General features: G+C 37.9%; 2 protein-coding genes across 4 annotated transcripts in view; one reads left to right on the top strand and one right to left on the bottom strand.

Annotated features, from left to right (window-relative positions):
* LOC132845553 (NEDD4-like E3 ubiquitin-protein ligase WWP1) overlaps positions 1-1,388 on the top strand; it is a 49,719-nt gene extending 48,331 nt beyond the window's left edge. For all 3 annotated transcript variants that reach the window (XM_060869604.1, XM_060869601.1, XM_060869603.1), the window contains exon 25: positions 1-1,388. This exon is cut by the window's left edge and continues 992 nt beyond it. The gene's annotated coding sequence lies outside the window, so the exon portion shown is untranslated.
* Positions 1,389-3,744: 2,356 nt separating this feature from the next.
* rmdn1 (regulator of microtubule dynamics 1) overlaps positions 3,745-12,500 on the bottom strand; it is a 10,120-nt gene continuing 1,364 nt past the window's right edge. The window contains exons 2-10 of the mRNA XM_060869605.1: positions 10,727-10,832; positions 10,505-10,592; positions 7,021-7,180; positions 6,830-6,919; positions 6,610-6,665; positions 6,421-6,508; positions 5,073-5,103; positions 4,813-4,946; positions 3,745-3,910 (exon numbers count right to left, since the gene is read on the bottom strand). Coding sequence (XP_060725588.1) covers positions 3,866-3,910; positions 4,813-4,946; positions 5,073-5,103; positions 6,421-6,508; positions 6,610-6,665; positions 6,830-6,919; positions 7,021-7,180; positions 10,505-10,592; positions 10,727-10,832 — 798 coding nt within the window. The 3' untranslated portion in view covers positions 3,745-3,865. The remainder of the gene's footprint in view (positions 3,911-4,812; positions 4,947-5,072; positions 5,104-6,420; positions 6,509-6,609; positions 6,666-6,829; positions 6,920-7,020; positions 7,181-10,504; positions 10,593-10,726; positions 10,833-12,500) is intronic.

Below are 12,500 nucleotides of genomic sequence, written 5' to 3'. Positions count from 1 at the left end.
CATAATTAGAGAAGCTAGAAGGCTGAGCGAAAACTCTGCTGCTTGAAACGTCTACCGTCGTTCACTCGGCTTTTAGGAATCAAGTTTTAAATGACCAGATTTTTTTTTTTTTATCTGAAGCAGAAACAATGGATTGCAGATTCATCAGATCGTTAGATTAGAGAATCGGATTCGGACGTACGTCAGGATCCTTCGTGTTCATCGACATGCTTGTGGGGACTGACCACAAGTTCACTGTGGCAACAAAATCACTGTGTCCTGAGCTGTGAGGATTTGAAATATGAAATGAAAACTCCACCCTGAATGATTCGCCTATTAATCTGTATCATGCACCTCATTTTATAGCTGCATCCAAGATTTATTTTGTAAAGAAATCCCAGTTCGAGTCTCTTTCATCAGTGTTTGAGCAGCTCTGGTGGGATTTATCCGTCGCTTCATCTGTAGCTAAAGAGAGCAATGGAGCGGCGCTTTAATCCTTTTCTTCAATCCTGTCTTTAATCCGCTCTCTTACTCGTCTGTATACTCCATTTAAACAGCTTCCATGCTAGATGCTAGACACCACAAAGCCATCGTCATCTTATAGATCACCACCCAGCAGATTCCAGCCTTTGTGCCAAGATTTGCACTACTTCTGCATCTCGTGAATATGAGGATGCTGGAAATTGGTGACCTGGAAGATCCTGTTATTTAGTTTTAAGAAGCAATATCGGAGTTATCGCATGCAACAGGTTTTTTTTTCCCCCCTTGTTAAAATGCCCAGCATTGTCCCCTTGTGACTTCGGCGAGGAAGACAAACCTCATATGTCTCACAGGAATAATAATAAACGCACCACAGCCCAAAACAACACATTTCAGGATGGAGTTTTCCTTTCTGCAAATCGACCCTTAACAGACCACCATGCACTTGCTCTCGATGGCCAACAGCCCGTGGGTTTGTCTTTGACATCTAGTTTTTGACACCTCTGTGTGTGTGTGTGTGTGTGTGTGTGTGTGTGTGTGTGTGTGTGTGTGTGTGTTAAGCCTCTATGCCAGGCTTTCACAGCTCTACTCATCTTACCTCTGTTTCCTTTCATTTATTCCTCACCCGTATTTTTTTTTTTTTATTTTTTCATCGACGACGCGAACACGCAGATCGTGAAAAACAGCTACAATAGCGAACACTGAACATTTTCGACTGTGGAGTACGAAGCTTGAAACTAAAAACCATGTAACTAACCGACGTCACTTTTTAACTTGTTCAAGTTTGTTAAATGAGGATGAGATGTTGCCATTTACAAAACAGGAAAAAATCCATTGTACCCTCATTTAAAAAAAAAAAAAAACAACTGAAATGCCAGTATGTGATTATTTGTGCATTAGAAATAAAGACATTTTCTATTTAAGCGAGAGCATAGATTTTAAAAAGTTTCTTTTTAAAGTTTGTGCAGTGTATTGTGTTTTTCACATTTACAGCATTTATCCAGGCAGGCAGGCAGACACATTTATCCAGAGCTACTTATTAAGGGTTAAGGGCCTTGCTCAGGGGCCCAGACAGTGGCGGTGGACCTGGAATTTTAGCTTGCAACCTTCCTTTGCAATCCAACACCTTAGCCACTATGGTACCATATAGTGGATTTGGAAAGTATTCAGACCCCCTTCACGTCTTTAATTTTGTTATGCTGCCGTCCGTGTCTTTTTTTTTTTTTTTTTTTTTTCTCATTAATTTACACCCCATAATGACAAAGTAAAAACTGAATTCTAAAATTTTTTTAAATGTATTAAAAAGAAAAATACCGTAATGTAATGGTAAATTAAATTGGTTTGACATGATTTGGAAAGGCACACACCTCTCTATAGAAAACCTCAGTTGACAATGAATATCGGCGCAAAAACCAAGCCATGAGATCACTGCGGAACTGCCTGCAGAGCTCTGAGACAGTTTTGAGACAGTGCAATTTACATATCTGGGGAAGATTCTCTGGTCTGATGAAACCAAAATTTAACTGTTTGGCCTCAATTCTAAATGTTATGTCTGGAGGAAACCAGGCCCTGCTCATCACCTGCCCAATACCATTCAAACAGTGAAGCATGGTGGTGGCAGCAGCAGGGACTAAGAGACTGGTCAGAGTTGAGGGAAAGCTGAATGGAGCAAAGTACAGAGATATCTTCAATAAAAACCTGTTCTGCTTTGCTCAGGACCTCAAACTGGGCCAAAGGTTTACCTTCCAACATGACAACAATAACACCCAGCCAAGATAACACGAGTGCCTTAGTGACGACTCTGTGGATGTCCTAGTGTGCCCCAGCCAGAGCCCTGACTTGAACCCTAGTGAACATCTCTGGAGAGACCTGAAAATGGCTGCCATCGACGGCCTCCATCCTACCTGACTGAGCTTGAGGGGATTTGCAAAGAAGAATGGCAGAAATTCCCCCAATCCAGGTACGCAAAGCTTGCTGAGTCATACGAGAAAAGACTCCAGGCTGAAGTTGCTGCCAGGGGTGCTTTAATGAAAACTTATGTACATGTAATAGTTCAGCTTTTTCTGCTTTGTCATTATGAGGTAGAGTGTAAATGGGGGGAAAAGGAATTTGAAGAATAGTAGTGTTAGACTGCATTCACTCACTCATTTTCTACCAAACTACCTCGGGTCACGGGGAGCCTGTGCCTATCTCAGGCGTCATTGGGCATCAAGGCAGGATACACCCTGGACGGAGTGCCAACCCATCGCAGGGCACACACACACACACTCATTCTCTCATGCAATCACACACTACGGACAATTTTCCAGAGATGCCAATCAACCTACCATGCATGTCTTTGGACCGGGGGAGGAAACCGGAGTACCCGGAGGAAACCCCCGAGGCACGGGGAGAACATGCAAACTCCACACACACAAGGCGGAGGTGGGCATCGAACCCCCAACCCTGGAGGTGTGAGGCGAACGTGTTAACCACTAAGCCCACGATCAGGCTGCAACATAACAAAATTGACAAAAAGAGAAGAGGGTCTGAATATTTTCTGAATCCACCGTGAGTGTGTGTGTGTGAGTAACCAAAAATTTGTCTCTGGTGCTTTCTGCCACATTGCTTGAGAGCAGGTTGTGTTCAGTCTGTGTTCCAGTTCATCCAAAGTGTTCAGTGTGCGTTGAGTCAGAATCAGGACTCTCAAGTTCATCCACTCTAACTTTGACACAACGTGTTTTCATGGAGCTTTGTGCACTGGGGCATTGGCATGCTGAAATATGTTTGAGCCTCTTTGTCCCAGTAAAGGGAAATTAAAAAACACAAATGTATAGAATGGCTTTATATGCTGTAACATTACATTGTTGCAAATGTTTCCAGAAGATTGCGAGTCCGAAGCCGCCACTACTGGGCCCCTGAGCAAGGCCCTTAACCCCTTATTTGCTCAGTTGTAAATGAGTTAAAGGTGCGTTGCTCTGGATAAGGGCATCCGATAAATGCTGTAAATTAAATGTAAATGTTTCCGGGAAGATCCACATACAGGTGTGATGTTCAGGTGTCCTCAAACCATTTCCATATATTGTATAAGATGGAAAAGGCCCCATGGATATTCTATCTAAAAGTACTCATATTTAATTTAATCGACTTGTGCTGAATATAAATGTGGATATGAGCATTTTAAACCAAAGCATTTTGCTCCATAGAAAGGAAGAAAAGAGAACTAAAATGTTTAAGAAAAAAAAAATCCTTGTTTTTCAAAAGGCAGTAGTTCAGGCAGAGAAACTTGATCACATTACAGACAGATTTATTTAAATTACTGACACTTTATTATTATTATGTCTACAATAAAATGTTACTTGTTCCCTGTTAAGGTCATTGCAAATGAAATAATCTAAGGCGCTAATTGTGGTGTTGATGGATCCTTTCAGCCGTTTAGCTGCTTGAGGAGATCGAGTGCTTCTTTGTGAACCTGTTGGGAACCAAAATAGTAAATAAAGAATATTAGAAGGGGGAAAAATGGGAATGTGTTTGAATATACAATAAAACATGTTAGGTGTACTCTTGTAGGAGAATAATCAACAACAGAAAGCTTCCTGAAGTGAATTATTTCCCTTAACAGCACATCATGAAGAATTTTATTCCCCTTATACCACAGAGATTTGCCACTGATGACAATTTTTATTTATTTATGATTAACGTTTAAGGTTGTGAAGGTAATATGTTATCATTTGCTGTGTTATAGTGGATATAACCATTTAATTTCTTAACAAATAACAATCAAACAACCTTACAGAGAAACCACATAGTGTAAACTCCTCGGTCATGAAAGTGACAGTGACGTGACATACAGCTAAGTACGGTGACCCATACTCAGAATTTGTTCACTGCATTTAACCCATCCAATGTGCACACACACAGCAGTGAACACACACACACCGTGAACACACACCCGGAGCAGTGGGCAGCCATTTATGCTGCGGTGCCCAGGGAGCAGTTGGGGGGTTCGGTGCCTTGCTCAAGGGCACCTCAGTCGTGGCCAGCCCGAGACTCGAACCCACAACCTTAGGGTTAGGAGTCAAACTCTCTAAACATTAGGCCACGACTTCCCCGCACTGGAGGCTCCTTACATAAACATTAAATAACTGTCTCCTAACACTAAACTCTACCACATCAACTGATATCACATATTTGATTACTACATGTGAATGAGCTGTTACTATAGAAACGGCAAAATCAAAATGACCACATTAGTATTAATCAGCACTGTCAGTGCTGCTGTAATAGAAAACAAATCAATACGTTCTGACCAATCAGATTCAAGAATTCAGCAGCACTGTGATATGTCTATTTTACTCGAATGAGTTTTCCAACCTGTTTATCCTCTTCTGTAATGGCAGGATAGTCCCGTGCTTTGTTAAGCCAAAGAAGAGCTTTCCCCTGGTCCTTCAGCATGCTGTATGTCTTCCCAAGCATCAGAAGATTCTTGCTATAGAAGTTTGGGTCCACTAAATATATTTGAGAAAGGGAAAAAAATATATTTATTTTTTTGTCTTTAGCTACTATCATTATTATGCTGTGGGTTAAATATCTAGGATTACTCTTGAAACAACTGAAAGGTGTTGGTACTGTACCTTCTTCAGCTCTCAGAAAAAACGCCAAGGCCTATTAATAAAAAAAACGTATGCTCAGAACAGAGGTACGCTGTCTTGCAGAAGTTATACTTTAAATTTTCTATTGTTCGAACCTGGAACCAAAATGGGCTTCATTGGGATAATGTCATGAATCTATACAAAATTATAACCCATAATGCTGAAGCCTGGGGTAATAATTCTTCACCCCCACTTTTCACTGCTATGGTCCAATTAGTTGAAGTCTCAATTAGTCAGAATGGCAACCATGAGGCCAGGGCAGACTGTGAAGGGGCTGAAGAACTCCACAGAACAGAGAGAAGTTGTTCACAAGGACAACCAACAGCCTGGACACTTTACAAACCTGGGTTTAATGGAGGAGAGGTGAGCCATATGAAATCCAGTTTGGAGTTGCCAAAAAAGGCATTGTGGAAACCCGGTAAACATTGTGTGGTGGAAACTGGCATGATGAGACCAAAACATACGTTTTTACCCTTGCAACAATCTGCAGAAACCCAACATTACTCATCACTCTGACGCATGGTGGTGGTAACCCTTCTGGCACACGCTACAGAACTTTGTTTACTAAAACTGCCAGACACAGGAACAGTTTCTTTCCCCAGGCAACCACACTGATCAACAACTCACCATAATTATATTCACTGCTTTATATCTATAAGTATATATTTATATTTATATCTATAAGTACTGATATAAGTATCAGGACTGTCAGTCATCAAATCATCTGTATATTACACACTACTACTGCTGTATACTGCACGAAAAGCATAATATTGCACAATATTGTTATTTGCACTCCCACACTTTATGTATATAACTGATCGTTCATATTCTATACTCATATTTTATTCATTCTATATTCATATTTTATACTCATTCTGTCTATATTGTATTTCATCGTCTGCATTGTGTACATTGTGCACTGTATATAGTGTTATTTCTGTCTGTACTTTTGAGAGTCACAAACTGCTGGAACCAAATTCCTTGTGTGTGTCAACACACTTGGCCAATAAACCTGATTCTGATTCTGATTATAGATATTAGTTTCATCAGCAGAAACTTGGAAATTGACAACATACAAAGCAATCCATGCACAAACCCTGGTCTGGTCTGTAAGAGACTTGAGAAAGGGGCAGAAGTTCACCTTCCAACAGGACAGAGACCCGAAGCTACACTGGAGTGGTTTAAAACCTAGAACTTAGCATAGTTGTGTGTTAGCACAGTTTAATCAAAGCCCAGACTACAATCCATTTAAGAAGTCTATTTTAATTCCAGGTTGTTAAAAGCACAGATTAAAAAAGACAGGAAGTAGGTCTGCTTAGAATTTTACCTCTTCATAAGTCGCAGTTGGTGGCGATGCGAATAGAACCGCGGCGACTTTGCGCTGGTACCATGGCAATTCAGCAAAGGCAAAACACCTGAGGAAGAAACAAACAAATCCAACCTGATATCAGCCATGTTCTCTTCCACCGTATCCATCAAGCGATGATTCTTCATCTAGCAGCAGCCATGAACTTACCAATATCCCAGAATATGGAAAGAAGTGGCATCTTTTGGATTTAGCTCAACTGCCCTCTGTGTATAGAAAACACACATTCCTAATTTTTACATGCTTTGAATTATGCATACAGAAAAACCCAGAAATATTGGCACCCTACATGAAAATCAATAGCGCTATAGTGATATGGCAGAAGAGTAGTTTTACTTCTTTTCTAAGTTTCAGAGCATGGACACCTTACCTCTAAATGCTTCCTAATGATGAGGGAATTTCCGATTTTAACTTTGACCCCTTCGTATTCTCCTAAATCACTTAAGCAGACAGCATACCACTTAAAAAAAAGAAGAAAAAGGAGTTTTTTTGTTTGTTTTTTTTTTTCCCCATGAAAAGCAAGAATAATTAAAAAAGCTAACACTGAAGCAGGCATAGTACTTTGTGTGCAGCAAAGCAGGCTTCATTTTTCTCCAGTGCTTTTTTGGCATAGTCGAATGCCTCGTAGGTGAGTTTTTTCTTCTGGTCAGCCGTGATGTGCGGCAACAACGAGAGGTCACGTGACGCTCGAGCGAGCCTCCACAGAAATTCTGCATCGTCGCTAACGACAGACAGGAGCAAACAAAACATATCAGTATATTAGGACTTTGAAAGGGTTTTCCCATAGCACACACTGAACACGTTTACATTTGGCATAAATTAACACAGGTTCACTAGGTTACAGACTCTGGATACCATCAACCTAAAACTCTGTTCAGGGCTTTTTTAATATACGCATAAAGCAAACAGTGAAATTATGGGCTAGTTTAAGTGTTTCAGGAAGAGGAAGGTCTTCACTCGTCTTTTGAAGATGGTGTTCAGACATCTAGGGGAAGTTCATTCCACCACCCCGGTGCCAGAACAGAGTCCATGTGTGCCTACCTCTTACCCCGAAATGGTGGCACCGGTTGATCAGTCGATTTCAAGCATTCGAGTCACATGATTTCTGGGTTAAAGGTAATAATGGGGAATGACCATCACCCAGTTAGACTGCATTGAATTGAGTGTCATGAATGCTTGAAAAAAAAAGATTCCCATTTCCAATAAATCACATTTTATTTGTCACATACACAACCATACACAGTAAATAAAGATGCAGAGAAATGTCTTTTTCAACTCTCTGCAAAATGAAAATAGACTTTTCCCAAACAGAGATTAGTGGCAGAAGCTACTGTATAAGACTGTATTTTGAATATAGAACAGGTTTGTGTAATATACAGTGCTGATTTTTTTAGATTTTTGTATATTTGCCTCAATTATATGAATCAGATCACCATCAAATTTGAATACCAGACAAAGATAACAAAGAAATACAAAATATTTTTTACACCCTGTGTGAAAAATAACTGCCCCTAAACCTAATAACCCGTTGTACACCTTTGGTGGGAACAACTCAAAGCGTTTGTGATAACTGGCCATGTAAATGTAAATGTAAATGTAAATGCAATGAGTCTTAAATATCACTGTGGAGGAGTTTTGGCCCACACTATATTGCAGAATTGTAATTCAGACACATTGGATGGTTATTCGAGCATGTACGGACTGTTTAATGTCATGCCACAGCATCTCAGTCGGGATTTATGCCCGGACTTTGACGAGGCCACTAAAAAAACCTTAATTAATTTATTCATTTCACTTCACTCAGAGGTGAACTTGCTGGTGTGTTTTGGATCCTTTTCCTGCTTCAGAACCTAAGTGCTCTTGGTTACTTTTTCACATAGGAGGTTGATTTGCAGAAAAGCATTGATGTTGAAGTGGAGACTTTTTTTTTCCGCTGCCATTTACTTTTTTCGCTACCTTTCATCTCTTCTCAGCGAATTTGGTTCACTGCCACCTGAACATTCAACGTACTTCACTGTGCGAAAAAAAAAAATAAAAGAAAAAACTCTGGCCTTTAAATTGACTAATTAGCCTCTCTTCCATCACATGGAGGTGGTGCCTTTAGAGGGATTTTGTGAGATCTCACGACCCCATTTTGTGCCCTGGGGTTAAGAATCCAGTCCAGTCCTTTTCTTTTTCCTATCTTTTTACCCCATTCCAATTTTTTCTTTTTCTCCCATTTCATTTTACTTTCTCGTTTTCATTTTCCTTTTCCATTTCTTTTTATTTGCCCTTTTCTTTCTTTTCTTTTCTTTCCTCTTTTCATTTTATTTTTTTCTTATTTTTTGAAGGTCTTAATAAATTCATATTTTTACAATGCTTAACTTTTTTGGAGGGATTTTACTAATCCAATTTTACATTTTTCTTTTTTAATTTTTTATTAATTTCACTAATCGGTCAGCATTACATGAATCAAAATGTTTTGAGCTTTGACAAGAGTATATCCATATCCTTAAACTTTCCCAGGTCTGGAACTGATTAGAGATTAAATCTAGATCTCTAGTCTGTCTATTGGGTTATATTAGTAACCTGAGCAAGTTCCAGAAACCACTAAAATACCTCCTCTTATTTATGCTGCATTTATTTGCTGCCAGCTCTGAGGGTACTAAAGGACGTCGCCTGAAAGAAAACACTCCTCTGACTGTCTGGCATCACATACATACACTGTCTGAAGAAAAAAAATGCCAAGATGTTAAAATGGCCAGATTTTGTATTAAAAAAAAAATTAAACCAAGATGAATCTAGAAGTAAATTAACTTTTTCCAACTTCAGTGTGAAATTAGAAACATTTTAGGGGAAAAACAAAAACGTTACTATAAACTACCTGCGTAAACAAACAAAAAAAAGTTTTATAATTGGGGGTGTGGCTGTGTTCAAAATAATCCAATCACATCCAATCATAACAGATCATCAGATAAATATATTTTGTCTATTTATCTTCTACTGGTCAGTTCACTTTCTTTTATTTTCCATTCCCTCTATTTTGCACAACGAATTACACTGTACCTTATTTTATTTGACCTCTTTTATCTTTTTTTTTTTGACTTTATTTAACCCGGCCCTTATTGACACGACTCTATTTGATTCTTTTATAACACAGAAAGCCATAAAAAAAACATTTCACTGCATGTCGTACACTACATGTGTATGTGACCAATAAACTTTTAATTTCCTGTTCAATAGTAATCCTTCAGCATAATAATCCTCCTAATCGTACATCATTCATCAATAGAACGATTCCGATTAAACCCAAATAAAGATCAGCTGTTTGTTTCCGAGTTTCTTCACATCCTTCAGGATTCGTCTGACTGTAAAAGCTAGGATCTTGAAACAGCTTAAAAAACTTCTAAAACATTAGATGTACCATGAAACAGTGTAAAAGCCAACATCAACAAATAGAGAAAATGAAGCAAGAGAGTGACAACAAGTTTAAATCGAGTTTTTCCTTGCCACAGTCACCTAAGTCTTGCTCACTGGGTATAAATATAAATGTCTATTATAAAAAAAATTGTCGTTTTTATTCAGAATTTTTATAACTTTGCAAATCTGCTTTAAGACAATGATCACTGTAGAAATCGCTACACAATTAAAATGAAATTGAACTGAACTTTTATTCCCATTTGCATTAAAGCTACTCTTTATCTCCAAGGTACTAGAAAAGGTCATAGCACAGCAGTGATGCTCAGACCTCCATATGAATAACATGAAATGCCCCAGTCAGGATTTAGGCCTCATCACGGCACAGAGACAGCACTGGTTAAAGTGGTAAATGACCTGCTACTCTCCTCTGACCTGGGAGCTTGGGACCCCCATGTACAAATATAAATTTCTATTTCACACTTTTTTGTTTTTTTTTTTATAAAAAAAAACAATTTTTTATAATTCTGCAAATCTGCTAGGAGAAAATGTCCATTGTTAAAATCGCTACACAAAAGACATTCAACTAAAATTGTTGTTGAACTGAAATTTCATTCCTATTTTAGAAAAATACTAAGATATCACCTACCTGTCCTTATACTGTAACAGGAGCTGGTAAAGTTTCTCTGTTTCTCCACAGCTGTATAAATAATCAGCTTGTTCTACAACTTCCACAGCTGGACAGAAGGGGAAAAAAGGAGACGCTGGAGTCAATTTCATTTGTCTCTAATTATGAATATTTCCTTTTTCTTGTCATATCCTGCTCATGAATATAAGCTTAGATATGTGTGTGTCATTTTTAAAGCTGTACCTTTGTCGCGTGCAAACACCGCAGTTGAACAAGATGCTTTCCGTAGTGTTTCGTATCCCAGATAAGATAGAGGAGGTACAGTGATGAAGAGCGCAGTATACCGGGCCTAAGGTTGGATTATAAAACAACATCTTATGCAAACAGTGTGTGTGTGCATCTGCGTGCATGTGTGTGCATGTGTGTGTGTGCATGTGTGTGTGTGCGCATGTGTGTGTGCATGTGTGTGTGTGTGTGTGTGTGTGTGTGTGTGTGTGTGTGCGTGTGTATGTGCATGTGTGTGTGTGTGTGTGTGTGTGTGTGTGCATGTGCATGGGGGGTGGGGGGGCAATTATAATGATAATTAAAAATATATATATAATTTTAAATTATTCAACATTAATATTACTTGTTCAAGTGTCCATAATTATTTTTGAATATTAAATGGATTAATAAAAATATTTATTCAATTGGATATTTGTGTGTGCATCTGATATTCTCATTACAACGAAATCCCCAGAGCGAGTTGTTAAATGCTGGTAGGGTTTCTATTTATACAGCTGTTATATGTGTAAGTTGTTAGCAGCTGATGAACTGATTAGGTTTTAAAATCAATCCAAACACCTTGAGACCACAACGAGGTCTGAAAGTTTTTTACCCATAGCTTTTTTCATAGAACTATGAGTTCCAATCCCAGAGCCACCAAACTTCCACTCCTGGGCCCCTGAGCAAGGCCCTCAACCCGCAATTCCTCAGGTGTATAAATGTCGCTCTGGATTAATGGTTTCTGCCAAATGCTGTAAATGTAAATGTTCTAACAATTTTATCAGTCTATATTTTTAGTTTTACATTTTATTATTTGTTTTAATACAAATTCAGGGGCTTAGTTTAGGAGGAAAAGCAAAGAGTAATGCTTTCAGCTTCATGTTATATTCAAAATGCCTAATATTAACATGATAAATATAAATTATTATCAAAATTTTCAGACCTGATGTTCCTTTATTTATGCAATAATGTTGGGTTCAAATTGTATAAATTGCAAAAAAAAAAGTAAGTACGTTGTAAACATAAGTTGTAATGTGTGCTTTAGATTTTTTTATCCTAAAAATCGGTGATGAATTAACTGTATCAGTGACCAGGTTAAGACATGTAGAACACGAGTGTGTTAAAGGATTTCTGTTTATGAATAGATCCGGAAATGATTTCTTAAACAAATTCCAGAAACTGTTCATTCATTAAAAACATTCTGTGACCGATTAGGATGCCTTGAACTTTTATTCAAAAACCTGGATTATTACTTACTGAAGTGATCACACATTAAACATTAAACATATAAAATATACATTATTCATCTGATAAAGTGAAAAGGAATAAAAAAAAAAAGCTAAAATCTAAATTTTTGGTTCAAAAATTCCAAACAAACAAAAAGCAAGAGAAAATAAAGGGGTAAAAAATTAAATAGTAGAATAAAACAAAACAAAACAAACAAACAAACAAAACAAAAAACATGTTAAACACCAAACAAAATAAAATAGGTAAAGAAGAAATGTTAAACACCTAACAAACAAAAAACAAGAAAAAATATAATAAGAACCGGCAGGATTTGAAAAAAAAAAGAAAAAGATGAAGATCCCAGAAAGCATGAAGAAGAATGGAAAAAATTTTTTTTCCGCAAAAACCTGAATTATCGGATTGAATTTCAGCAGTTAAAGTGAGTAATGCAGCAGGAAACCCTGACATGTTTTAGACAGAATCTGGATTGTTTTTGATAAATAGATCCTAAAATATGATCTGAATT

The sequence above is a fragment of the Tachysurus vachellii genome, chromosome 5 (genome assembly GCF_030014155.1).
Source record: "Tachysurus vachellii isolate PV-2020 chromosome 5, HZAU_Pvac_v1, whole genome shotgun sequence".
In the NCBI taxonomy this organism is placed as follows: Eukaryota; Metazoa; Chordata; class Actinopteri; order Siluriformes; family Bagridae; genus Tachysurus; species Tachysurus vachellii.
The sequence above is the reverse complement of the archived record's forward strand: the minus strand, read 5'-3'. Positions and strand labels throughout refer to the sequence as shown.